The sequence below is a fragment of the Pomacea canaliculata genome, linkage group LG6 (genome assembly GCF_003073045.1).
Source record: "Pomacea canaliculata isolate SZHN2017 linkage group LG6, ASM307304v1, whole genome shotgun sequence".
In the NCBI taxonomy this organism is placed as follows: domain Eukaryota; kingdom Metazoa; phylum Mollusca; class Gastropoda; order Architaenioglossa; family Ampullariidae; genus Pomacea; species Pomacea canaliculata.
In genome coordinates, this window is record NC_037595.1 from 29,901,733 (window position 1) to 29,929,371 (window position 27,639).

A 27,639-nucleotide genomic window follows, 5' to 3' on the forward strand; every position below is an offset into this window, starting at 1 on the left:
CAAGAGAAAATATGGGGCTGACAGGTGACAGGTGTTGGTGTATGAAAGATGATGAGGTGAGTGTGCATAAGGAAGGCAGAGATAGATTGATGGGTCAGGGTGGGTATAGGGTCTTGGTGGTGGGAGGGAGGTGAAAGGGAAGTGGTGTGCAACTAATAATCTTTTCTGGTATGTTTTTTGCTGTATATTTTTATGTGTAGAGGGGTATGGGAGAATACATGTAAATTGTAAATGAAAATTTATATATTTGGGTATATAGCCATGCTTGAATAGCTTATCGCATCCTTGCCGGAGCCAATCTACATAAGCAATAAAATATATCTGTAATTTTTTCTGTCTCACACACACAGAGTATGCAAAGAGGCGTGTGGGCGGATGTTGCGAACACCATATCTCAGTCCACACGTCGTGTTCCGTCTGTGTTTTCAGCTTTCCTTGCGGTGTCTTTTTTTTCCAATTTCCCTGCATTTAAAGGTGTAAAGCATGACAGAGGCTCCTGTAGGCCACAGACACTGGCAGCGTCGGATGCAAAACATTTCCGGCAAAGCCTCCCAGTCGTGCCTCCCAAACACGCGCGCACGTGCGTTGATGTCTGACGTTCGCCCTCCCCTGCAGCCTCGACAGATCCCCACCACCTCCACTGCACCCACGTGTGATAAACATGTTTACGCGTGATAAACCTGCATTTCCTCTCTTCATAAACGCCCGTTGTCAGGCGCTGGTTATCAACCTTCAAATCGGCTGCGATCCATCACTAACACAAAAATATAATAGGCACCTGCTCGTAATATACAGCACGCGTGTCACTGCAAAAAACGAGAGGGTGGAACCAGAAGAAAACACTGCTTTCTATCAAAGACGGAAACGCAAAACAAAATACACCAACAGGTAATAAAAAAAAGGAAAAAAATAAAAGAAAAAAGGCGATGAGAAGGTCTGTGCTGCGTGCATGATGTGAGCGCTCGTGCATGAGGCTGCACGCCCAGACGGAAAAGACATGGCGATGTTTTTATTTGTCCTTTCGCCAGTAATAGACCTCTTGTCGACGTAATCAGCGCCATCTTTCAAACTGCGCGCACGTCATTGTGCGCATGTTTTTTGGACGGGCGCGACATGTTAATGTGTCGTACTGAAATACGGTGTAATGCAAGGCGCCGTGACATGACGTGTTACCATGGCGATGTGACGTGACATGTTAACGTGACGTACTGAAATACGGTGTAATGCAAGGCGCCGTGACATGGCGTGTTACCATGGGGTGTGACGTGACATGTTAATGTGACGTACGGTGTAATGTAAGGCGCCGTGACATGACGTGTTACCATGGGATGTCACGTGACATGTTAATGTGACGTACGGTGTAATGTAAGGCACCGTGACATGACGTGTTACGTGTTGGGATGTGACGTGACATGTTAATGCGTCATACTGAAATACGGTGTAATGTAAGGCACCATAACACCACGACATGACATGTCACCATGGGCTGTGACGTGACACACTACAAAATGAGGTTTTGTAACGTGACGTGCTGGATACGGCATCTGCCCTGATGTACGTGACGTGCTACAATCTCAAAGAACGTGACGTGTTATCATGTAACGTAACCCCTGCATTAGGCTTTGATGTGACGTGACAACAACACTGCGATGTGAAAGACAAAAATGTGAATACCTGTGTTACGATGTTTGAAACATTACAGCGAGTTGACGTGGAGCCTGCAGGTGGGCATGTTACACACAGACATGGCTGCTGACTATGATTTATTTATTTTTTCTCTCTTCATTTCCGTGTGCGCACTCTGGCTATCAGCAGGTATCTAGTCGGAAAATTAAAAGCTGACAGGGGGCAAAACAATTGCGTGTCTTAATAACACACTCATTAACAGAACAAATAAATAAAAAAGACAGAAAAATAAACAATATAAAACATGGATATAATCTCGACAAACAATCTATGGATGTGTGTGTGTGTTTGGGGGAAGTGGTTTACGTGTTAGTGTGTCTGTGTTCATCTAAGAATTTTTCGTGTCACGTGGTCTCGCCAGAAGCTAGATGGCGGAAAGCGTGCTTCAAGCACATTCACATTCACATTCAATGAATGAAGCAAGTAAAAACAAAAAGCAGGACTACGTGACGACAGAGGGACACTCCCGACAGTCCGGAAAGGTGCCTGCCAATGGGTATCCGCCGGCTAGGCGGCGCGTGTGGCGCAAGCCCAGACCCCAGACCCCAGCCCCTGGCCACCTCACGCCCGAGCCTGCATGCACGTGCAAGCGTCCGCGCGGCCGCCGGTGTCTGCGACCCACACCGTCACATACCTACATCGTCTGTCGTCGACGTCGCGGCCACCATCTGCCCACCAGCTACGGGCGCGACCAACTGGCATCCCCGCTTGGCGTCGGTGGGCCGGAGGTGGCGGTGCATCCAGTGGGCGCCGGGTGGCAGGCGAGGCTAAGTGCCAAGTGCCGTGCGCTCGGGGCTCCAGCAGCTGCAGACACAGACAGAGAGAAGGAACCCTGCTTGCTCTGTGAGCCTCTCCATGCTCCACCTACTGGCTTACACCGCGCGGGATGATGGTCCATCTGGAAGCTTATGTGTTACTTCTCCAAGTAAACCTACCACAACATGTTGTCGGTCCTTGCTGATTGTTTGACGTGTCAATATTGACAAGACACAAAGTGTTTGTTTTAAGTTGGTGTCAATTAAACATCGCCGTGAAGTTTATCTGTTTATGAGAGACTATATCGACGACAGCCGTCCATGCAAGATTTGTCCGAAAATAATTTTCAAAAGCAGATTGCGAGCATCATTGAAGGTTTGTTTTCTAAATTTTGTGTATGTATTCTTGTTGTGAGTTTTGTTGTTTACGATGCACTTATTTTCGGTTTAGAAAGGAGTTTTCATCGTTAAACTTACACTTGTCCCCACAAACATAACGATGATCTATACACTATGATCTTCCTTATGATGACTATCCTAGAGCAAACATTTACATTGCTGGAGAAAACAAATCATTGATAAAGTTGAGATAGGTCTTACCCAATAACAAATCATATGCTTAAGTATATTAATGTAAAATCGCGATTAAGCTATCTCATATTTTATCAAGAATGCCATTTATAAACTAATTTATCATGATAATTATTTGAAACGAGGACTGCTAATAACAAAATATTGCATATCCCTTTCGGCGTCCTGATGGAATGTTCACAATGAGATTAAATATATTGTACACATTTCTGACAGACGCATAAGTTTATGGTTTTTAAGTCTTATTTTAATGACTAGTGAAATGATAAATTTTCCTCCACAAAGAATTACTGATATTAAATGAAATTAATACAGGATCAGACGTCAATTTTAAAACAAAATTTTGAATCGTCTTCGCCATTAACTCAGTCGTTCTGAATGTCGGAAGCATATAACTTGTCCTGCTCCTCCACGCAATTAAACGCTGAAAGCTAAACGCGAATAGTGCTAACTGCTGGCTACTTTCATTTCTAAATATCACTGATATCTATTCGGTTGGTCGATCTGAGAATACACCAATTATCTAAATTAAACTTCGGTGTTTAAAGAAACTCTTGTTATTAGTTCTACTCAGTTAAACTCGGTTCTTTGTTGATTTCTAGTCTTTACAATTAGTGCTTTGGGCAGGTGGTCTATGCTATCGTCACTATTCGAATCTTGTGTTGCCCTTGTCTACACAGACATTGGTCTTTAGACGACAGATACCATCAGTGACAGCTTGCTAATAAGGCTATCCCGTTTGTTTTTTTTTTAAATATATTTTTTAGTCAGTGCAACTAGATATCAACAGATAGCAGTTCCGATGTAAAATAACCGCTGTTGCATGGGTGCAAGATACAAACATCAGGTCATGCACACGTATACACACGTTCCTACACATGAATGCACGCGTGCATGATGAATAATGTGCGGTTTTTATGCAATGAGAACTAAAGTTAAAGATAAATTAACGTGTATGTGTATTACTCATGTAGTTTACAAGGCGGCTTGCTCGTCGGTGCAGCTTCTGGTTTATATCTGTCACTGGTCACAGGCAAAGTCCACACTCGGGTATTGGTTACCCGAGCTTTGCTGTTCACCATCTTATGCTGACATGAATGTGAATTTTCCAAATTTTTTATCAAAGCTGGGAATACACTTTCATCTCCACGTGTCCGGAGCCACATTTACCACAAGGACGCGAGACCGTGAGGACAAGACTGGAGTACTGTGGTCATACGAGTGTTGTGTGTGTGTGCTCGTGAGGCTCGTGAGGCTCGTGCATCCTGTCGGCGATGTTGCCCGACAACGTGGATCGCTTCTTGAAGGTGAACGATGAGTTCTGCTGCGGCTACAGGTTGATGTGGGATACGAACACTATCACAAACGTTACCCAAGCCCACATCTCGGACCTGCAAGACGCGCGGCTCCACGCACACGTCACCTGCGACCTCAAGACAGACAACTTGGTGACAGGGGCAGACAACTCCACGCGAGGGGTTGATTACGACTTCCTGCTGAACGTAACGGTGCACGACATTTACAATGTGACCTTTACCTGGCAGTCGCGGGAGGGGCTGTTGAGGGAGTACCTGGGGGATAAGCACATCTCACTTCCGGCCGTCGTGCTGCTGACGTCACTGTACACCATCATCTTCCTGTCGGGCGTGCTGGGCAACGTGTGCACGTGCATCGTCATCGCGCGCAACCGAAGCATGCACACGGCCACCAACTACTACCTGTTCAGTCTGGCAGTCTCCGACGTCCTCACACTTCTGCTCGGTGAGTAGCCTGCTCTTGCTTATACTCGGTGAGTAACCTGCTCTTGTGTGTTGTCTCCGACTACGAGAGCAAAGACCTCGGTCTTACCTCTAATGTCTCGTGTCTAACCCTCTATTTCTCTGTTGTCTTTAGTAATTGAAAGATAACTGCGAATTTTTATTTAACTAAATGTGTTCACAGCGCCTTAATCATAACATGAATCATTCGTATTCACACACACACACACATTCATAAACAATATGGCCGTAACAACTAAGAGCAGTTTGTTTGTCCTGTACGAAGTCATAAGTAATACTGTATCAGTTGCATGCAAAAAAGAATCTCTCTCATACTCACAAACACACGCACACACAAACAAACACACAAACACACTTTCAGAAACACACACAAACACACGCACGTCATTTATCACTCCAAGAAGAGCATTCACAGGGACGCATAAACTCAAGAGAGACATAAAACCATTCCAGATATAAAAGCCACATAAACTTATCAAGGAACTCTTCCATTTTGGATGCAGAGGCAAGAAATAACCCTTTGTTTGCACTGTAAAAATATACGAGCTGAAAGTAGATAAAAACAAGAAAAGAGTTTAAGATGTAGCTGCAGTCGATGTCGTGAATTTACCGGTAATTTGCTGCCAATTGCTGTCCATGCTCTTCAGGTGTGTCCAATACGATAGTGTGTCCAATCCAATAAATTGGATGCGATCCCCTGCCAAGAAAATCCGTGTCTAGTTTGATTCTCACTGTCCTGACAATGAAAGAAAATTCTCTTTTTTAACCACGATCGACGTGAAAAATCTTCGTGACAAATATGCACAGGTCTCCGGGGGCCATTTTCAGTCCACAATTTTGAAAGGGAACAGAAAGAAAAGCTTTGGAAATGGCCGCAGTGTATTATACAATACTCCACACTACTTTATTGATATTGATTACCTGTTTGTTTCTTATGAAGCAAATGCACTCCCAGCAAATGTTTCTTGCTGTGACTTGCGTGCATCCCTAATATCATTCCGCAGTCCATTTCACAATTTGAATAAAAGGCAATCTTCACGTGAGCATGCCGGGCGGCCAACATTTCTATAGAGTATTGAGTTTCTAAAAGCATTACAAATGTACCTTTGTTTTTATTTTTGGTTATTTATAAATATACGCGTGAGAAAAGGAAGTACAAGAGAGACAAGGAGCTTTGTAGTCGAGGTCTTGCATTTCACTTTAAATATCACATGTCTACTAATAGCACAAAAATTGAAAGCTCTTAGCAACATCAACAAGAAAGGATGTAAAAAAAATAAAGAGAAAGACCAAATTCTGCTGCAACTAAAAATTATGGAGAGATACAAGCAGAGGTTCGTAGATGACAAAGTTGCGGGGGTCATTTCCGGTCAATCTTTCATCCGCAATATTCCGGTTTAGACAAAGAGACCCTCAAACGGATATTTCAAACAGAAGTAATCACGATAGAAAAATCCCGGAAGTAGACAGGTCATGTCTTGAAATGACTTGCCAACGATAGATCATACACTTCAAACATCGCCAGCCTGCAATTGGGTTTTCACTGAGAAAGTCCACAGACAGGCAAAGATGGCGCCGTTTGCCAGTTTCATTGCCACTGCCTGGCGACAATCTTCTCTCATATTCCCGCGTAAAATGAAAAAGAGAAAGATTTATTTGGGGCCTTAAACTGCTGCCCGGAATATTTGTGGTTTTATGGACAGTGCCAGGACAGATGAAATACTGAGTAGATTAGACCTTAGATGTTTATTTGTATTGAAAGAATAAGTCAGTAAATAAACCTAATGAAGCATGGTGGACATAAATGCTCCTTTTTAGGCTGTTATCGCATTTGTCGTCACAGCTTGATAAGGCTGGGAGGATTCCGGGAGCCATAGAAGCCCATAATTTATTCAGTGACAAGCCGTGGCAGCTTTCCTCATCTCAACAAGTCTCTTCGGACAATAAGATAAAAATGTCCGCAAAAACAGAGAGGCAATGAGCGGAGACAAAGTATTAAAGTGTTAAGAAGCCATCCACAACCCGCAGCTGCTTCTGTTTCTATTACCTTCATCAAAAGAGTTATGATATATATATATCTCCATGGAGCTTTGATACCTAAAATCTATCACGGTCCCTGAATTATTTCTATTTCGTCCCCTACCCACTTAAACGCGGGTGCAAGAGAGACGAAGAGAAGAGAGAAGTGTGAATGCGAGGAGAGAGAAAAAGGTGATTGTAAATGTGAATGTTAATGACAATAGAGGGTTTATCACGGATGTGGGATAAGAGAGAGGGAGAGAAGGTGGGTGCCGATGCATTAAATACAAATAACTTTCTCTGCCTGAAGGGATTTCGTACTCAAGACAAGAAAGCTCTGAACAGTAGACAAAATGAAAAAAAAATAACCAAGCAACGGAGAAATAATAAGAAAAAAATAGTTATGTAATGAATTATGGAAACGAAAATCCAGAAAGAAATAAAGTACGAAATGGGCAGAAAGGAATGAAAGAGCTTCCGTCAGCAAAGTTGATTGTGAATGGCAGAATAGGTGATGGACGAACAGCACGAGCTGCTTCCACGTCTTCAGGTTGCATCACTCTCACCGGAAGAGGGCAAAGTTTTCTTTGCAAATATTTATAAAACAGAAACTAAGAGTATTGCCAAGGGCTAATAAGTGAAGGTTGGTCGTTCTTATCAAACAGAACTAGTGGAACTTTAGTTAAGCCAGCAACCAGTCCATGAGTTTGAATCGTGCGGACATGTTGGTAGTCTTGATGTCAAGACCAACCTGAACGGTTTGCGGTTTTTTTCATATATCAGTAGACATAGGAAATATGAAAATAAACTGTAAATTTCAGCCTCCAAAACTCATCCGTTAATTAATTATCCGCTACGATTCCCACCTGTAATCAACGAGGGTCGCTAACAGTGTACTACGTGACGCTAACGTGTGTACTACGTCACGTTGGTACAACCATTCACAACATTGCCAACCGTCAGGATCCAGGTATGAATCACGTACTTTGCTAGCGGATAATTAATTAAAGGATGAATTTGGAAAGCTGAAATTTACAGGTTAGGTTTATATAAGCAAAACACCTAAACCACTCAGATTGGTCTTTAAGTCCTTGTATCCCAGTGATCGGCGCTCACCAGCTGTTGTCTACAGAGCCAATAGGATGTTACAGAGCCTACAATGACCGTGACTGGCCAAAACATTGCTGGGATATATTCAAAGATTATCAACTTGACTGGCCTGTAAGTGTCGATACGAGACCCTGCCTCAGTCCCTTACTTTGTTCATCAGCTCACCCTGTCATGGCGGCTACCACAGAAATCACAGCCACGCACACGCCAGTGGGAGCTGCAGGAAAACTACAAGTATACAAAAGCCTCAGAAATGAGTTGATAGAGAGGCGGTAGACATCGTCTATGGCCCAGTGCGTGTCTTTTAATGCCGCTACGAGCCTGTGGCAAAAACGCCGACCACAGGGCGATAACTCGATCATCCGGGGTCGGAACACCGGAAGCGGTGGTCTTGGCTAGCAGGCAGATGCCGGGTGTGAGGTGTGAGAGACAGCTGATTAGATGGGCTACGGTAGTCCTTACACTCCTCACGGCGCTTAGATGGAGTGCAGACATGCACACACACACAGACAAACATATAGAGGCACATAGAGACAGTAATACGCATGCGCATACACGCATGAAGACGCAAAAATCGGTTTTTCCTTCTCTCATTCACACACACACACTGTTGGATAACTGTAGACATGGTAACCACATCCCTGATGTCATGCGAACGTCAGCAACCACCGTCTACCTCATCTGGTCGTTGATGTCGGCACAAATGTCGTATATACACCAATCACCAACACTGCATCACGTGACATGCAAGTAAAGCTGTAACACAGTTTGCTTTCAGTGCGTTTATAAATATTAAACACCACAAGTAGTAATCTCTCTCGCCAGTGCTGGCTGGTGACTGGAATGTTGCCACACAGCCCTGGCATGTCCAGGCGGCATGTACGGCTTTAAATGTCGAGGAATGACGAGGTCCTCATGACTTCCGACATGAAGCAAGAGTTTTCTTGCAAGTATTAATCATTGGCACCTCGTCACTCAATCACCAATACCGGAAGCTAGGGGCGGGAATTAACTGATGAATATCCATACAGTTGGTAATGTTTGCTTCCTCGACCACTTTCATTATAGACTAGGAGGCAATGGATTTCAAGTTTCAAAATCTATGTTTCTTGTTTCCTGAGGACTATTTCTACTCAACGCCATGTTTTCAGAATCTTATTCCTGAGGACATTACCAACATTTTTATGTGGGCGACTGTTTCATTTTCTTCCCTATTCTTCCTGTCCTCTTTCTGTTTCATTTAAGATGAACAAGTTCTCTTGGAAGTGAGCATCAAGACTTCAGTTCTGTTGTCTTTCTTACAAAACCAGTTCCTGCTGCTCGCAGCTCTGCCAGGGAAGTACCCGTGATGTCCAGTGTAGTCTGACCTATTGACACACTGTTCGTTTACTGGTGCTCACTAACAGTTTTCAGGTCTGTTCATCACTTTCTGAGTCCCACGGAAGAAGCTGCTGATGGCGCTGGTAGAGTTGGCGGCTGGTGTTTATGGATTGTACCGAGTGTTTCTGTGGTCTCACGCCAAGATAAATTTTCTCATCTCAGACCTTTCGTTTGTCGTCATTTCAGCGAGCAAATGTTTGACATCTAGAAAGCGGTTTTGTCTGCATGCTGAGCACGGAGTCCCTCAGATGAGATTTTCCCACGTTTCCGACGAGTTTCCAAGCAGTGAAGCAAGCAATCACCGTGTCACGGGGTCAGAGGTCACACATTTGTGCACGATCTGTGTGCCAGGGTCAACTCCACGTTACTATGTCTACATTCATTTATTTTTGCTCCACATTGACATGTTTCCGACTCTAGTGCTGACCTTGGAGCTCACCCAGAAGTAGTTTGTTTCCTTAGTAAAGTTCAGAACGAGGCTGAGACTCTTAGAAGCACATCACGGAGCGAGTGGTGTCTGGGTCCTCATCAAAAGATTCCTGCGCCACGGTGGGAAGCCCAGTAAATCACCTTCTAATAGCTGCTTGATGTTATTTGCCTTTAATGGGGCTCAAATGGAGAAAAAAGAAAGATAATAGTAAAATGTTATTGTAAAAAGTTAATGATTGTCAGGACAAGGGATAGAGGCGTCGCTGCTGGCGAGGACTTGAATCAACAACAGCGCCACCTATCATTACATGGCCGCACTTGCTAGCTGGCTTGGCCTCGCTTTCCTGATAATTATGTCATTACAATGGTGGTGTGGCCTGCAGCAAGAAGGTCCCTACCACCTGATCTGATCGTCCTCACTTCTAGTCACCATTTGCTTTGGGAGGTGACCGCGTGGTGGACAAGTCTACTCCGAGAGTAATACGAGGGAGGACAATGAAGACCCTTCCATGGCTTGCTCATTGGCGTGCACACACACACAAACACAACCACAATCATACTCGTGCATGATGGAAAAAACCTACTTTTCATTCCAGTAACGACTGTATGTCTGCTCAGAAAAGAAATGAATCATCGGCACACGGTTTGTTGGATTCTTTTTTCTCTCATTCTCATTTTGTCGGGGTTTTTTGGACTGACGCCGATGGTAATTTACTATCCTTCTGGATGCAGTCAGTTGCAACTGACGCAGTTAGTCAAGAGGACATTGTTTATTCCGTGATGGTCCCGTCTTGCCGTCATGTGATGCGCCTGCTTTGAATATTCCGAGTGTCGTCTGTCGCGAAGGTTTATCTCTTGGCTTTCCTTCTTCGTGGGCATTGTATTGGATGTTGTTTCACGATATCACAAATGTGTTTATTATTCTAGGAATTTTTTCATCTTCCTTCCTTTCCCACCCCAGGAAGATTTCCATCTCTTTGGTGGGCGGTCCGGTGGAGCAATGTTTAGCGTCTGTCACCAATACTGTGAGGGTTGGGTGGCCTGGGTTCAGCTCTCGCCTAGGGCACGCTGTTCCTTGTATGTGACATCTGCCTTGTCGTGATATAGTCTTAGATGTGGCTCGATGTAAAACACCAAATCCCTCTTTCTGTTAACAATGTTTGTTTATATCTCTCTTCCCATCCTCTTAATGCATCCATCAATTATTCTCTATCTGTTCATCCACGGCTCTCCCTTGAGACAATTTCTGTGCCGATGAACTAACTCCATCTCACTTTCGTTTTGAATTAGGCAAAGCAAATTCTAAAAATGATTGGTCTGTATAGCTTGTAATCTTGATGGGAAAGATGAAGGCCACGAGCTGTGCAAGTCTTTTCTTGTCTTCTCCATCTCCATACTGGCAATGGCAGACCGGCCCGAGTGACAAACAAGTGTAAGCCACACACTCGCTGATATCAAAAAGACATTACCTGTGTATTACGGCTTCTCTGTAAATTATTGTCGATGTGGTGGCTTTCACATTTTCCACCGACGGATATTTTTTTTCAAAACAATGACAAGCGTGTGGACTGGCTGCGTGGAACTGTGTTCCTGTCCGACCGCCAGGTAGTCAAGCTTTGAGCAGATGAAGGACAAACCCTGAATACTGTGTAACCAGCGGACAACACCGCACAAACACTTCACCTGCCAACGAGTGACTGTGTAGATGGGGTGCCAGGGGGGTACAGACACCCGTCACACCTTGTCCAGGGTGTCCTCAAGCTTGATGGACAACTTCAGCCCCATAATCACACATAGTCATGATATTTCTTATGATGCTGGCTCTTTGAATGTCAAAACACAATAGTTCTTTATTGATTGCATCGCTTGTATTACGGATTGTAAGGCCAGTAGAAATGGTCCAGAGGCTGGTTAATACTTGTTTACATCTTAGAACCAGGCTCGCAGTGGAGTTGAGGGGATGGGGAGAAGGGAGGTACAATTATGTTCCCTGGTCATTAATGGCGCAGAGTTCGATGTGGTTGCATGCGTGTACTCTCCTCGCGATCTCTTGTTTTGTTCGCGTGTTTGTCGATGAGATAATTTTGTTTTATGATGTGAGAAGTCAACCCCATGACAAGCAAACTCTCACCAGTGGATATTATTTACAGATAAAGTCTTGTGAATAGCAATGAGCCAGTCACACAGACTACATGGACACGGTGCGGTTTGCACCTCAGAACACGTGTACATACCCCGGGTGTTGGATGTACACCCTTTTACTGCATCAAGTATTTGTGTCTGGTGCTACTCTAGCCTGTTCTTGATCGATGTTGCTGCCTTCGACACAGTCTCCAGTTCGCCATTTTCTGAACTTGAAATACTCTATTAACTGGTAAAAGCACTTTCCTAGCATAGACGCTGGTCACACGCCCAAAGTTCGGTTGGCTTTCTTTTTTAAGTTTCCGTAGACAAGAGAGTTTGGAGTATAAAAAGTGTGTTCTTCTACTTGAAAACATTTTGTGTGAGCTGTGACCTCACCCCTCCTCCCACACACTCTCACCAAAAGGAGGAAGAAGGGATGCCGAGAGAGAGAGAAAGGGGGAGGATGTATCTCGCTAAGCCAGTTGCGGCCAAGTGGTGCGAGCAGATAGGAAGCCCCCGGGCTCGACTCCCGCAACTTCATAATGGAGGAGACCGCCGCCTTTTCTTTTTGCTGACCGTGTAATTGATGCTGTCCTCCCGACTCAAACTCCGCCACTTCCACCTTCACACACTCGTGGCGGGTAATCCGCACCCTGTGGACCAGGAAGAGGCGAAGGAGTGAGACATAAAAAAAAGATACAGAAAAGGAGAATGGGAGATTGAGAGAGTGAGAGGTGGAACAGCATAGTACAGGCAGCAAGAAACCACGAGATAGAGAGATAAGGAGAGCGAGGACAAGAGACGGAGTAAACAAGAAAGGAAGAAGATGGAGAGAGCAGAAGGGAGATAGACTACAAGATAAAGAACAGTTGAGAGATCGAGAGCAGAAGAGAGACACAACACTATAGAGAGCAGGAGAGAGATACAAAGATGCAAAAAAGTGAGAGAGACTTAGAGGAAGAGAAAGCTGAAAGAAAAAAGCAGGACAGAACGAACGTAGAAGGAGAAAGTGGAAAAGATGCAAAACAAGAGTCAAAGGAAAAGCTCGAGAAAGAAAGAGAAGAGAAAGGAGTAGAACAGAGGAAGTGAGCGCTAGGTGGGTAGTAATGGTGTTTCTGTCAAGCTGTCATGACCCCCTCCTTCCATTAACACCAATTTTAACCCTGAGAGACTCACAGAAGAAGAGGAGGTGAAAAAAATGTCAAGACTTGTAAGTTGAGTTTATTCTGTGGCGGTGTCGCCCTCACGCAGAGCTCGGGTGGCTGCTGAACCCGACATCAACCAGAGTCTGGCATCGAGATGAGGCCTTGCAGCCACCGACTGTCAGAGACCTCTGTTAGTGATATATATACACCCTGAACATCATTACAGCTGTGTGACACATAACAACATCCTGCACATCATTACAGCTGTGTGACACATAACAACATCCTGCCTCGGAGCCAGGAACACGAAATTGGAAGATCGTCTCAACTTTTCTGTGATTTGCAGGAAATACATCTGAGCACCTTACAGACTTGAGGCAGGATCGGAATTGGTTTTTGTTGATCGTCTGACATTCACAGACAGGAAGTTGTGAACTCTACTCACTCTTCCTTCTACTCTACTCACTCCACCTTCTCTCTGCTCCTCTACCTGCTACCTGGCCTGCCTCAGGTGTCATGTGTGCCAAAGTAATTAAGGAGAATTTTCTGGATGGTCACAAAAAATGAAGGACGTTCTTGAAAATCTTGCCGACCTACTGGGTAAGATGTATAGACTGCTGGTGCTGGAGTTAGTCACTGTTTCCGGCATCATGCTCGCTAGGGGGCGTGGGAGTCGCAGGGGTTAAGTACTGCTGAGGTATGCAAGTCACGGATAAGAAGAGGATGCGGGATGCGTACCTGCAAGGCAGTCCCTTTCTGATATATATATATACACACACAGACGGCACATAAAGAGAGAAAAATAAACAAACAAAAGGTGAGAGAAGAAGACCATGTACACATTCACGAAGACAATAAACATGTCAAACACACAGGAAACCTGAAGACCCAAAACAAAATTCAGTTTTCGAGTTGAAACATAAATCTTACGAGAAAGATAGCTTCGGATTACTGTAAATGAATTGTTGGAACACACGTGGGCATTTGTCTGAGAGTAAAGGAGAGAGCCAGGGACGGGGGAAAAATTGAGATCCTTCTGGAAAGGCTGTTGTCAATCACAAAGGTCCGCAACTCCTGATCTTTGCTTCTCACAGTTCTGCTTCAGTGCAGTCAGGGACCCGGCGGCGGACCTCTGGTTGCTGGCACAGAGCGCGAGGCAGTAGACATAACGATTCCTTTTTGAACCTTCAGACATCTGTCTTTTCTTTCTTTGAAAGCAATTTATCTCGGATGTCAGTGGGACTTAGTTGTGATTGTGGGTCAGCCTCTCTGTGTGTGTGTATGTGTGGGCGTGCGTGTGTGTGTGGGTGGATGTGTGTGTGGGTGGATGTGTGTGTGGGCGTGTGCACGTGAAGGCGTGCATGTATGTACCGTCCTTGATTCTGTTTGCTTTGAAGCAAAAGTAATAAATCAGTGTTGAAACCGTTTACTATCCTTCCAGATAAAAATGCAATTTTCTGTGATAAATGAAGGCCATCCCCGCACACGAATCCTCGAACCTGTGAAGGATCTGATACAGGCTCGGCCTTCCCTTGTCATCTGAGCATGGCCACGGCCATTTACATGCTGCTTAAAACTGCAATTAGCGACTTTCAGGCTGAACTGTTTGAAAGACAATCTGATTGTTGATTTTAACAGTGTATATTTGTAAACGAATAGAGTTTAATTTTAAAGTGTTTTCGAGTGTTATAGAGGGTGTATCAGTACTAATGAGCAAAATCCGGTAAAACAACCTTGACATCGCCTTCCTCATCTGTTGCAATACGTGTTGCTTGTCATCCAACAGGAAGTCCATCTGTTAACGACCGTAGATCGATGATTCTCTCTGAGGGTTGAGCAATGTAGAGACAAGAATGGTTTCCTGCTGTTAGTACTCTGGCCAGAAGTCATTGGAACTCGCTTGCTCATTGGCTGCTTTCATAAAAGCTTCTGGTCATGCGTGGAATGTCTTAGCTTGCGGTGTGGAGTCGACCAGCAATGTCTGGCAGTAAGCTTGCAAATGATTACCAGACCACGGACTTGTCCTGGCCCACCCGTCAGCTCACCCCCTGCCCACCACAAATATCGAGGCGCTGGGTACATGGCTGTCCTCCCATCACAGCTCAATCCCACAGTGTCTAAACAGTTCTTTGAAGACACTGGTATTGGATTATGATGAGGCTCTCTGATGAGTTTCTTCCCATTTCGGTATAGTTGGGGAAATAGGAGGTATGTGAGGGAGGATACAGGCTCTGACCTTTCCTACTGTTTGGTTAGTCTCGATGGAGAGCTTGCTGCTTGTATTGTACACAGAGATAAAGCATCCCACCCAGGGTGGGGCACAGACATGGCCTGGCTGTGTACAGTTTCCATGGAACAGAAGGCAGTGAAAGCGATTTTGTTTCAGGCCCTCCAATGGCCTACTTGTATGTGCCACTTACACTGTACTGGAATTTGCAGACGTATCCCGTCAGTCAAAGCTTTCATCAGCTATGATGGAGGTGAGCATCGCAGAAGGTTCTCGGCAAACTGCAGAATTCTTCTAGCTGGGTTGTTCCCCCCGAAGCATGGATGGCTGTTCCTCAGTCGACTGTAGGAAGTCTTTACCCTGCAAGTGCAGCAAATTAGTTTGGAGAAGTCAGCTTGTCTGGCAGTCTGCACGAGCATGCCCGTGCTCTGGTCCTGTCGTTCCTGGCAGACTGGCCACAAATATTGAAAACTGCAATCGACCGCAGTCCTACGTGGTCCTTCCATGCTGACAGCGAGAATTGTAGACTATGAGGCTAGAAGTTAAACTGTACCCTATAAGGCTAGCTATTAAACAGCAACCATGAGGCTAGCTATTGAACTATTTCCCGCAAGCTTATAGAATGTAATGCCACATCCTCTCTCGATGATGGAAAATTAAATTTTGTATTATTTGTTCTGTATCCATTTTATTTTCTTTTGATATCTGCCATTCGATGGTAGTTTTTTGTCTCCTTCATTTCAATCACTCGTCCAGTTTTCATTTGATGCTGCAAATTCTTACTTCAGTGATATGAGGATTGCATCTGATTTCAAAAACACTGCATGATTTTAATGGTTTTCTTGTGATGTGGATTTGACACGCCATGACAAAAAGAAGTTGACTACTTTCTGTGGCCAAAAATGTGGACGAAAAACACAAAATTAATAGAAAATGTGTCATCGATAGTTAAAAGAATAACACCCCCCAAAAATTTAGGTGACGACAGGACAGGTACAAGGCTGAAAAGTAGAAAAACGAAGGTGGGAGTAGAGTTTACAACTTTCAGCTTGCAGCCCAGTCTGTTGCCCTCCGATGGTCCTGTCTGGGGACCAGGAGTAAATTACAGAACTAAACTGCGCCGGGGCCTTGTGAGTGGAGCAAAAAGCAGACCTGTGTAAGAGGTCCCTGGGCCCTGGGCCTGGAAGTAAAGAACTGCATGTCAAGATGACTGATGCTGTCCATGCCTGCCGCATGCTTTGTCTGCTGTGGCCACTGTGAGGCTCCTACCTTCATTACACGAATGCCATGACGACCATGGGCTCGGAGAGCTGTCTTCTCACAGTTTGATGCTGCATCTTGGCGAACAGCCGCACCAGTGACTCTTGGCCCAGTCATCTGCCATCCTGGACACCTACAGACCAATAATTTACATATTTGTAAAGATCTTGTCGAAACAACAGTCGAGGTTTGGGTTCTGGCTTAAAATTTTGCCTTCGGGTCACGTGATTCTAGACATGACACTTGCTTCCGTTTTGACTACCAGCCACTGCACGCACGTGCAATAACCACTGCACAGATAAGCAGTGTATGCACACGCAGTCCGCAGCTGCACCTGCGATATCTGGCACTCGGCGCACACGATAAGATGCCAGAGCTCGGCGCCTTCACCTCACAAACAGCTGAGTCTGGTGAACAAACAACCCCGGGGTATCGCCGCCACAAGTCGTGCGTGTTGGCAAGGACCGAGCTTTGTCGTGTGTAAATTCTGACTTTACGACATTTCAGCAGGTGTTTCTGCTTGGCTTACACACACCATTTCCGGGCATGTAATTGAGTTTAGAAAGATATATCGGGGCGACAGCAGAATAAATAAAAGTGAGTTGATACTTGCAGCACTGATTGCTTCCAAAAGTAAAACCATCGCCGCCATGAGTAATACAATCAGCAATGACCACACAATACTTACATTACACTCACATTATCATTGGGGATATGTATTTTAAAAAATTTCCTCTTTAGGGAAAAATGATTATGTAAAATGGATTTCACACATCGTGAACTATTATCTAATTATAGCTTTGATTAGCTTTTTGTTAACAGCAAGCCAACCTCGTCCAAAATCTCCGCGAAAAGGAAGATATGAACAAAGAAAACAGAAAGAAAGAAAATGTAAATAAAATTAAAATATCGATAAAACAGAAAGTAAGAACTCTTGAATCCACAGCCATTGGGCATCAGAAGCAGCCAAGGTTTATCTGTGTCAACATGTAAAGAGGTTTAAGACAATGTTTACACTAAAGTACCGCGAGTTCCACCAGACATTTAGTAATGGAGGTTTGCTCGGGGCTCGTGCATTATTGTTTTCACATTCCGTTCACAGACATCCATGGCGAGAGTTGCAAGCGCCTTGCTGCTACCCCGGCCTCGTCTGACAGGGTGCGACTGGCGAGATTATGGCAAAGTCCCGGCCATTGGCCACCGCCAGCCGCCATCAATCTTTTCTCCCAATTTTCTCTAAGGCCGTAGACTTTGCCTTAATCTTTTCCAAGCTCCTCCACTTGTTCTCAGTATGCTGCATTTGAGGACCTTGCCAAAATGGAACTTTCTTCTTCTTCTCGTCTTTTCTTCGTTCCTTTAATCACTCCGACTCTCATTTACTCAAAATTAATGTAGGATTGACCACACATTTTCATCGAATGAACGAGTTCATTCTTGCATGTAAAATAAATAAAAGAATAAAGGCAATCGTAACAGTTCCATCCGATGTCCAGTCATGTAAAACAAGTTTCAAATGTAGTGTAACTTATTCACTGACTGACTACAGAGGACAACAACAGCAGCAAGTGAACCACTCACATGAAACACATTCATGGTCCGGGGTTCTCTGAACTAACGGACCCCAATGGCCTTCTGGCTGTTCATCTTTGTTTCATTCCCAGCTTACAAATTTAAATGTCTGTTTGTTTGTCTATCGCCCTCTCTCACCATCAGTAACAAAAAGAAATAAAAAAAGCAGGAAAGCCGCCTTTAAAGGTTGAATGACGACAATATTGACGAGAAGAAGGAGGATAATGATGGCGACATTAGAAGCTTACTTGAAATGTCCCTCCTCCTGACAGATAATTTATTTAGCGATAAAGGCAGGCAAGACAGTGCAAGCAGGAACAAATAAATGGAAGTGTCGACTCAGAGCGAGAGAGAAAAAGGGCGAGTGTCTCCTAATTAACCTTTATTACTTTTATTTCTTAAAATGTTTTGCTTGTTGGAGTTCATACTCAAATTTGCGACAACTTGTAAATGAAACCATCATTCTAATTTTAGACATTCCACCCTTATATTTTATTCCGTTAAAATCCATTTTTGTTGGTGGAGACACGGTGGGTTGCAGCTGCTTGTCAACATTTCTTTACTTCCGAAAAACATATTGTGGTTATTACAAGCTGTTCTGAGACCAGTTGAGACCAGTCTTCCAATGAAACATTTGATAAAAACATTCTTTGCAAAATAGTTTCCGTTTTTTTCACTTGTGCACAACAATCCACAATATTTGTTATCATATTAATTTAACAGTTATCAAATTTATACAGTTGATCAAAACATAACTGAAATTCTAAATATTTCTTTGCTCTCGTAACTTAAGTAGCATTGGTCATCGTATTCGCAGATTCAGTTTTACTGAATTATTAGTACAATATGTTTGACAGCATTACATGGGGATGAAATATAATCAATTGCCTTTTTTTTGTTAAATGGATTCATACATTACTTGTACAGAGTATAAAAACAGATTACTGAGACTTATAATATCAAAACATGTCTGTAACGATAAATACTGATCTCATTTTGAGTTTAGGACCTTTTTTTACAGATTTCTAGCAAAAAAAAAAAAAAAACCAAAAAGAAAAAAAACCAACACAAGCCCCCAACATATATTCTATTTCTATAGCTAAAGCATTGATACCACAAGGAATTCCACTGGTTGTGGTGGATGTGCAAGACCTCGCAGCAGTCGGCTGAAGAAAAAGTTTGCTGATGGCGGACTGCGGGTCTTGAGCTCATCAAAGTCATCTCCCTGTCACCGTGTGTCTCAGACTAGCTCTGGGTGCTCGGTATTTATGACCAACCTCTCTCTGCTAAAAATGATTGATAAGAAGTCGAAACAGGTTTTTTTTTAATTTGCATTGTAAGTCCCTGGAGGCTGCTGAGAACAGACGTCCAATGTTTGAGTCTGGATGATGGTGAGCGCAGCTCACAGTGTGTCGCCATGTTTTGATGGAGTGAACATCGACACATAATAACGGGCTCAGTCCAGTTATCTTTCCCTATACATGCTGTCTCGGACTTGATGGAGTGAACACACCCACACACGGTTGTATTTCTGATGTAAGGACATGGTGACATGTCTGATGGCAAACCTGTCTTCTGTCTCCGAGTATGTGAGTGCGTACATATCATGTCTTCTTCATGTCCATCTACTGCTGAACACTTCATGTCCTGTAGGCAGTGTCCAGTATCTAGTTTATCCCATCCTCCATCACCAGATAAGCGAGTGGGTAATTGCCGAGGCCGGGAGGGGCTGGGAGGATGTTAAATGCTGTGTGTGGGGCCAGGGACACCTGTCACTCTCCTCCCGAGCCTGGAGGTGCAGGCGCCCACTTCGTGCCCACCCATGCATGGTGGCCGGAGACAGCCGCTAACAACGCGCAGGCGCAAGGGTTAATTATGCACGCTCAGGGTGCACGTGAGGCTCGCAGACTTCTCGCGCTGTCACACGAGAGAGGAACGTGAGGCTCGGAGATTCGCGGCCTGTCACACCAAAAAGAATGTAAAGATTGTAGCTGGCGAGGGCGGGCAAGTGGAAGGAGGGAAACAAAGAAAGCAAAAAGAGGCAGTGACAGCGGGAATAGAGGAAAAAGGAGGATGGAGGCTGCGAAAGAGAAGGACAGATGGTCGTTGACAGGAACGGAAGAAAAAGAAAAGGAAGGACATATTGTGGTGATGTCTTTATTTTTTGCAGACCAGCTAGTGGAAGGATATAGTTAATATATTAAGCAGGCCAGGCAATGAATGATTTTACCAGAGACTTTTAAAGACCACCCAGTGATGTCACGTGGTTACTGTTATATTTATGCACATATCTTGCTTAGTCTATATTTTTGTCATTCTTTCTCTTTTGTATTGTGATTGATGTCGCTATGTTTATTAACCAAACATCAAGGAAATGATGGCGCCAGTCGCACATAATTGTATTTTTTCACATTAAATCAACTTTTCATGAAGGAACTGCACTCTGTAACTGCTACGCTCATCCGGCTAACGATGTCATGCCCTTAAAGACACGAGGATGAAAGAGAGAAGAAAGAGAACAAAAAATTGCCAGTGGACGTGACCACCGCATGATAGGAGGGGATACCCGTCAACTTATTTTCTTTCCATTCCTCCCATTAAGGTGGAAAGGTCAAAAAGTGGCAACCGAGGCGAGGTTGCTATGGAGGGCTGACAATATATTGTGTTACATCCTTTGTGTGTTGTTCCAAGCTTTTAATATCACCGCAAGGATGTAGAGGGTGATTAAATAATCTGTCATCTTGTCATCTTGTCTGCTGTTTTCTCTTATAAGCTCTCATCAAAGAGGCGCTGATGCAAGCCATCATCAAGCGTTTCAGACGATGTTCAAAGGAAGAGGGAAGGCTCTTTGATGGGTGGTCTTGGTCCACAGAAATGTTGGTGGGCGTGGGAAGATTACAACACATTACCTTGAGTGTTTATTTACTTCGAAAGTGCACTTTAAAGATAATTAAATTCATCCTACCACAATTTTTAGCAGCAATGAAAACAAAGATAAACCTTAAAATTGCAGAGAACAGAAACAATGCAACAACAGAATAGAAAAGAAGGAGGAGCAACAAGATTAGAACTAAACGCATTACCAGCAACGATTACAGAAGTTTGAAAAATATAAGAGCATAATCAGATGCTGAAATAAAAAGAAAAAGAAGAAATAGAAGCCATGGATGTTGCAATAGAAGTAGAAGTTGCAGCAGCAGCTCAGCTGCTTGGCGCAAGTGGTTCATCGGCGCCCAAAGTGATTTGAAGGGAGACAACTGGCTTGCTTGGCCACGAGGTGCTGACACAGATAAGCACTTTGCATAAAAATAGGGCCGCGATCGTGGCCAGACTGCAGCAGTTAGGATGGCATCATCCGCTGTCTCCTTCCGCCTGCTACAGCGTAATAAGTAATTTGAGCCACTCAAGTACCCGCGATGACCCGCATGCATCTGCATAATTTTCCAGACAAGGGTCAGCAGGTCATGACCGTGCCTTGCAAATGTCCTGTCAGCGACGTCTGTCCGCGACCACCTACGCCATGATGTCATGATTATTATTATTATTTTTTTTTTGTTCGTTTTGGTGAGTTTTACGGGTATTCTCTCCCGACACCTTTCCCTCGACACAAAGTTTTCTAAGAAATATACCCCCCTCGCTCCTTTTCATCGCTGATCTTTATTTATGTCTCCCCTCGTGGCTATCGTACCTCCTACCCTTATTCCAGACTGCTCTGTTCTTTTTCACGACATTATTTTCTGTGGCAATGGGTAGATAGGGGCCAGATGCTGGCATTCATGGTGCGGTGGACCAGCCAGACTTGCTCGTATTATCTGTAATTGTTCGTGAGCGAGACACCAAATGCCACCCGCGCATCGTGGGGGCGGCCCCTCATCTGTGGTTCCTTTTCTTGGCGACTGATGGTATTTGGTGGTGCGGTTGTTGCCTCGCTGACAGTCGCAACCCTGTGTTGACTGAATGCCAAGCCAGGGGCTGGAGAGCAGTGTTCAGACGCCTGCCAGGCTGCCCCAGGAGTGGAACATGATTTACGATGTCTCACAATACCCGGCCATCGAGACCCGCGCTGGACACAGAGGAAGATTTAGGGATCCACCTCTGTGGCGCAGATTTGCATTCTCTTCCATTATCCAATTTCTTTCTTTCATTTTTATTGAATTCTGCCGTCCGTTGGAGTGAGACGGGATCTGGTTTACACATCTTGGGGTCAAGTGTCAGCGTCTGCGCATGTCCACAAACTTGCGGATAGGTTTCCGCTTTTAGCCCCATATGTCGGGTCCGATAACTCGCTTGTCGCTGCTGTCGTTTGGCAAAGAAATTGAGGACTGTGGGAACACTTCTCGATACTTTGATTGTTGTTTACTATTATGAGGACATAATAGCTACAAATAAATAGTCTCTACCTTGACGGCAGTTCCACATATCTAAAACAACATTTGAGAAAAAATTATACAAAACGCTTTTTAAGAGGATTTTCTGCCAAGAAACAGCCAATCACAAACTATCAATCATAAGCTTGAGAGAAGGAAAAGAAGTAGAGAAATAATTAGAGGAGAAGTATATATATATAGCAGTCAGTTTACAAACTCTTTGCTATAACCGTCACAAGAAGCAACACAACTGTCTCTTGACTCCTGAACTGAGTAAAGACCTCGGGGTTCAAATCTCACCCAAGCAGCAAAGGCAGTATGTGTAAGTCTTTAGAAAACAAGGTGAGGGATTGTGGAGGGATGTAAGGAAGTGAGATGTGTAGTCTACCAGACAGGTCGATAGCTCTTAACTCTCCCTCCGTCAATGATTGATACACAAAGCCTTGGCATGCGAGCCACCACAACAGCTTCGACAACACTCTCACGGCCAGCAACTTGCCACAAGTGGACATCATTTCTTCCCCACACAAGTTTACGACAATCACCCCCTCATGTGAGATATATATATATATTTAATCTTAGTGTTTATTAGTGACCTGCACTATTTGTGACCACCAGAGAGTGACAACAGCTACATTGACCTGCTGTAAAACAAATGATCTTCAACCCTTACCCGAAATAAACAAAAAATTAGAACGAGTTAAAAAAAAAGTCCACCTAGATTAAAAGTACATGCGAATGCAAGAAATACTTGTAAATAATACTAATAAAAATAAAAAATAATCTGTAAAAAGTCGTTAAAGTTTTCTAAAGGCTAGACGGGTATAAAAAGCTTGTTGCTGCTGTCTGTGATGTAGGCTCGCACTCTACTGAGCTTGCCCTCGCGTGCACTTTGTCTCGTTCTTGTGTGCAAATACATCTGAACTTTATAACAAGATAAAAAGACAGACATCCACTAATGCTATCGTCGTTTTCTCTGTCCTCCTCCTCCTCCTCCTCATCTCATCATCATCATCATCATCATCATCATCATCATCATCATCATCATCATTGTCGTCGTTGTCATTATCATCACCGTCTCCAGCAAACACTACATTACTCACACTGAGTGAGAGAGAAGGAAAGAGTGGAGGAGAGAGACTTGGTCTTGTTAAGATGTTTCTCCTTTGTGCTGCTCGCGCTCCAAGGAACAGTGCCTGTCAATTTTTCTGTCTTCGCGAGACAGATTGGATCTTTCAGCTGAGATTTCTCTGTGGGACCGATGTGGTCAGTCCGTGGCTGGCCTTGTCTGCTTCTCGCCATGCGTGTGAGTAATAAAGCCAAGGCAGCGGAAGATAATACGGCTTTGGCTTCCGCCTCAAGATGGCGCTGCGGTCCCGTCGGGTCCCTCGCCATCTTGTCTGTGGAGCGACAATATACGGCGGCATGGCGACTCGCTTCTGCCTGCTGGTGAAGTTCTCACCTTTGTTATGTTGGACATAACGAGCTGGAGTCCAACCTTCGTACAAATTATTAATCCCAAGATCAGTCACGTGTCTGTGCTGACTGCCGACTGTTATTTGTTTGTCTCTATTGTGGGGTAAATCTGCATCCTGGGCATGGACATGAAGCATCTGCTTCACAAGTAGCATCACGAGGTACAGAGGCACTGGCTAGTGCAAGCTCCAGTACACCCTGACTATCCAGGATAAAATGGAAAGGCAACTTTAATAAGCACCAGCAGAGAGTTCATCCAGTCCTGACCCAAAAATAATTCCAGTCAGCCAGGAGAACGCCAACGTTTGACATCACAACTAATTAACACTCTTCAACACTACTCACACTCTTACAATTCATACTCGAACTCTCGACATGCATGTAGAGGAGATGTTGTTCTTAGGAGGTATAGTATATTAGTATTCTTAAGGAAGACTTTGATTTTTTTTTCTCAGAAATGAGATTCTTCACGACCTCTGTAAATCTGGCTGATTGGATGTGTAAAGGAAGGCGAGGGTGTACAGAGGCTGTGACTTTGACCTCCGACCTTTCATTAACGAGGGACGTTACGACGCTGACGTAGCTCTGTCTACTCACACGGTTGCGACTAGTCACACTGGCTAACTCACTTGTATACAAGGCACTGCCATGGCTGTCAAGACTGACCAGTCCATATAACCAATCAGTTCTCACTCTCTATTGGCGCTGTATGTCACATTCACACAACACGTCACAGAGTCGAATCTGTTCTGTACACAAGATACAATGCTTCTGACAAGAGTGACATCCTAGGCTTGCTTTATGACTCGCTCGATTCTCATCCTAACCTGTCGGAAGTTGGTCCAAATGCATCACCATCTACGCGAGTAATTCAGACTAAAGATTTACCTCCCCTATCGGTACCCAGCACGTGTCTAGCTCCCCTTTCTCTTCAGGCCCAAGAAAAAGACGAAATCATATATCATCTTTCGTCTGTTGAACACAGCTCCAAAATACCCATCCTGGCCTCCTCAAAGTCTACTCTGTTCTTGTCAAGCACGAGCATGAGGCCGCTTCTAGAAGCTTCTTCTCTTATCTTACACCATAGCGAGTATCTACAGACACTTTCTCAATAACTCAAGTCTCACGGAAATACGCCGGTCTTGTCCTCTTGCTTGGTCACACCCAATATCACGATGGCGATGTAGTAGCCTCGTTCTGGACCACTTGAGTAAGGCAAGTGAGTTCTTTGATGGTCAAGTAGGTTTTCCTACTTGGCGAAAACACTGGAAGATTGCAACACCACGAAAGTACCATTGTCCACATGGAAATTCTCAGATTCATCTTTTTTTATTATTATTAGGTTTCTTTAATCTGAACAGTTCAAGTGAATCATTTTTTAAATGAGTTTGTGTTAGAGGATCCATAAAGACAAGAATGACCTTTGACACCAGTGACACCTCTTGCACCAGGACACTTTCCAAACTTCCAGACACCAAATCCACGTGATTATAATCCAACAGTAGTCTCCCTTGAGTGACACAGTCTGCCTGACAGCGCCAGTCCGCCATAGCTTTAGCTTATCTTCACTGTCATTCCCTCCGGACAGCTATTAGTCATCATAATAAGGTTCCCCAGGAATGGATGCTTGATTAAGTATATATTCTTTCTGGGCTGTCTGGTCTATAGAACTTTTTCTGCTCTCCCGTGAAATTGGGGGGAAGCGTTTAAAACCGTCGTTGATCAGTCTGAGCTTCAGTTGGCCTTAACTTGGGGAGAAAAAAAGTCTTTCAACCTCCACAGGCTCGGCTTTGATCCCCGTTAGGACGTCTACCCTGCTAGAAAATTGTAGCAGCGGCTGCGCCCGCGCCATCGATGCAAATTAAATTTGTGTCGTATCATGAACCACCTGCATGTGTTCTCTCAGCTGAGGGATTAGATTGCAGCACAAAGGTATCATTAAAACCTCGGCCAGGAAAGGTAGCAGCGTGGCATTACCTTCTTTCTTGGCGAGTGACGTCCTGAATAATATTCCTCCATGTCGGCACGTGTGTCCTGTGCTTGCCCTCCCTACCTTCCCTCCATCCTGGACTGACTGCTTCCTTCACTGCTGTTGTCGGAGGCTGCATCAGCTGCTGCTAGGCTTGCAGGAGTTGTCCGATGTGATTGCATGGCAGCAATGGTGCCCGGGCAGGCTGAAGAGAATGGTTTTCATTTTGAATTCTCTAGAGTCATGACATCATACACTCATTGCCATGTCTTGTCCCTAGTTCTCTAGGTCTTACCTTTTAGATGACAGTATACAATAAAAACTCTCTTTTAAGAAATGAGAATTATACTATTACGATGAATTCATGAATGTGTTTAGACATAATAAACATGTGACAGGTGAATTCAAACTTACGGGACATCGTAAAGACATTCTTCCAAACTTTTCAAAGAAAGATTTTTGTCTATAAATTATGTGTAATGCCTGTCTTATGTTTGTATCATCTACTTTTATTTATTTTATTGTACATGTAAATGAGTTTTCATTGATTTCGAAAAAACAGAAGAGGTCGATTATTTCAATCCAGCCAAACCGCATCGACATTTACAGAAACTTGAGAGACAAGAGAGGAGAGTATAGAATGAAACCGTTTAAAGTATGGAAGAAAATATGTCAGTGTGGATTTCGCGGAAGGAATATTTGCCTTTAAACGATTAAATTCGAGCCAGATTATTTGAAAATTACTCTACAAAACACGTGAGAGAAGAATAGAATTACTGACAAGTGATATTACAATGGATTGACGCGTTGACGAAAGAAAGATTGCCAAAATATAAGAAGAGTGTTGGATTAGAGAAAAACGAGAGAAGCGGAGATTGCCGAATATAAAGTAGTATTTATAACACACTGAGGTCATTCAACTGACGAGTCCTGCACTTAAGACATTAAAAAGTCGTTGATAATCGATTGTGATTTCTTTTGAGGAGAATTACAGCAGTTAATTAACCCAAGTGCTGTCCACGTGTGGAAGGCGGGTTCTTATTATGTCGGCATGGATTTTGCAGGGATTCCACTGAAGGAATTTTCAAAAATACTAAAAAATAGTAGTTCACTTTTAAAATGAAGCAGCCGAGCTTTGTCTGGATATCCTGTTCGATTAAACAATATTGTGCTTAACGATTCTTGAGTTCTAGTTCTGAGGAACGCGAGCGCAATTTTTGTTGAATGTAGGCGAACTTTATAGAGACTTGTATTACAATAGGTAAGCTATACCAAGGAAACTATTGAATAACTCATTATATGAGCTTCCCATTTCCACGTTCAGCTATCTATTCTTCTTATGAATCCGTCTTCAAGACACGTGACCCCAGATGCTGTGCTTGCCCTCAGCACGTCTCGGTGGGGCGTGAACTTTGGATGTGCTGGTGTACAGATTATTCTTATTTAGAGATTGTAAACATATTCACATATTGTGAACATGATAGGTGTGTGTTGTCTACTCGATGCTGCAGAAACTATCGAATGTGTTTCCTGTTTATTGTTTTGTCCTGGATAGAAGCCCACAAGGACTCAAAGCCATGAAGACTTTCTGATTGTATTCCCTCCGCCCACTCCTCCTCCATTCTTCTCCTGGCGATAACTGTATAAGAGGGAAGTGAGGTAGGTAAAAGCTTTATGCACACAGTGGATGGCAAATCTAATAAATGCCAAACTAATTAGCGGTCCAGCAGCACCTTAACATTCTGTGGACCTTG

The 27,639-nt window shown here is 44.0% G+C and overlaps 1 protein-coding gene across 2 annotated transcripts in view; it reads left to right on the plus strand.

The window, feature by feature from the left end:
* The first annotated feature begins 1,870 nt into the window (after nt 1-1,870).
* The window catches only part of LOC112566864 (pyrokinin-1 receptor-like), an 83,816-nt gene continuing 58,047 nt past the window's right edge, over nt 1,871-27,639 (plus strand). Inside the window, exons 1-2 of one of the 2 annotated variants that reach the window (XM_025243270.1) lie at nt 1,871-2,817; nt 4,159-4,793. In XM_025243270.1, coding sequence (XP_025099055.1) covers nt 4,307-4,793 — 487 coding nt within the window. In that variant the 5' untranslated portion in view covers nt 1,871-2,817; nt 4,159-4,306. Of the gene's footprint in view, nt 2,818-3,988; nt 4,794-27,639 lie in introns of those variants that run through there. The other variant, XM_025243271.1, reaches the window with a different exon arrangement.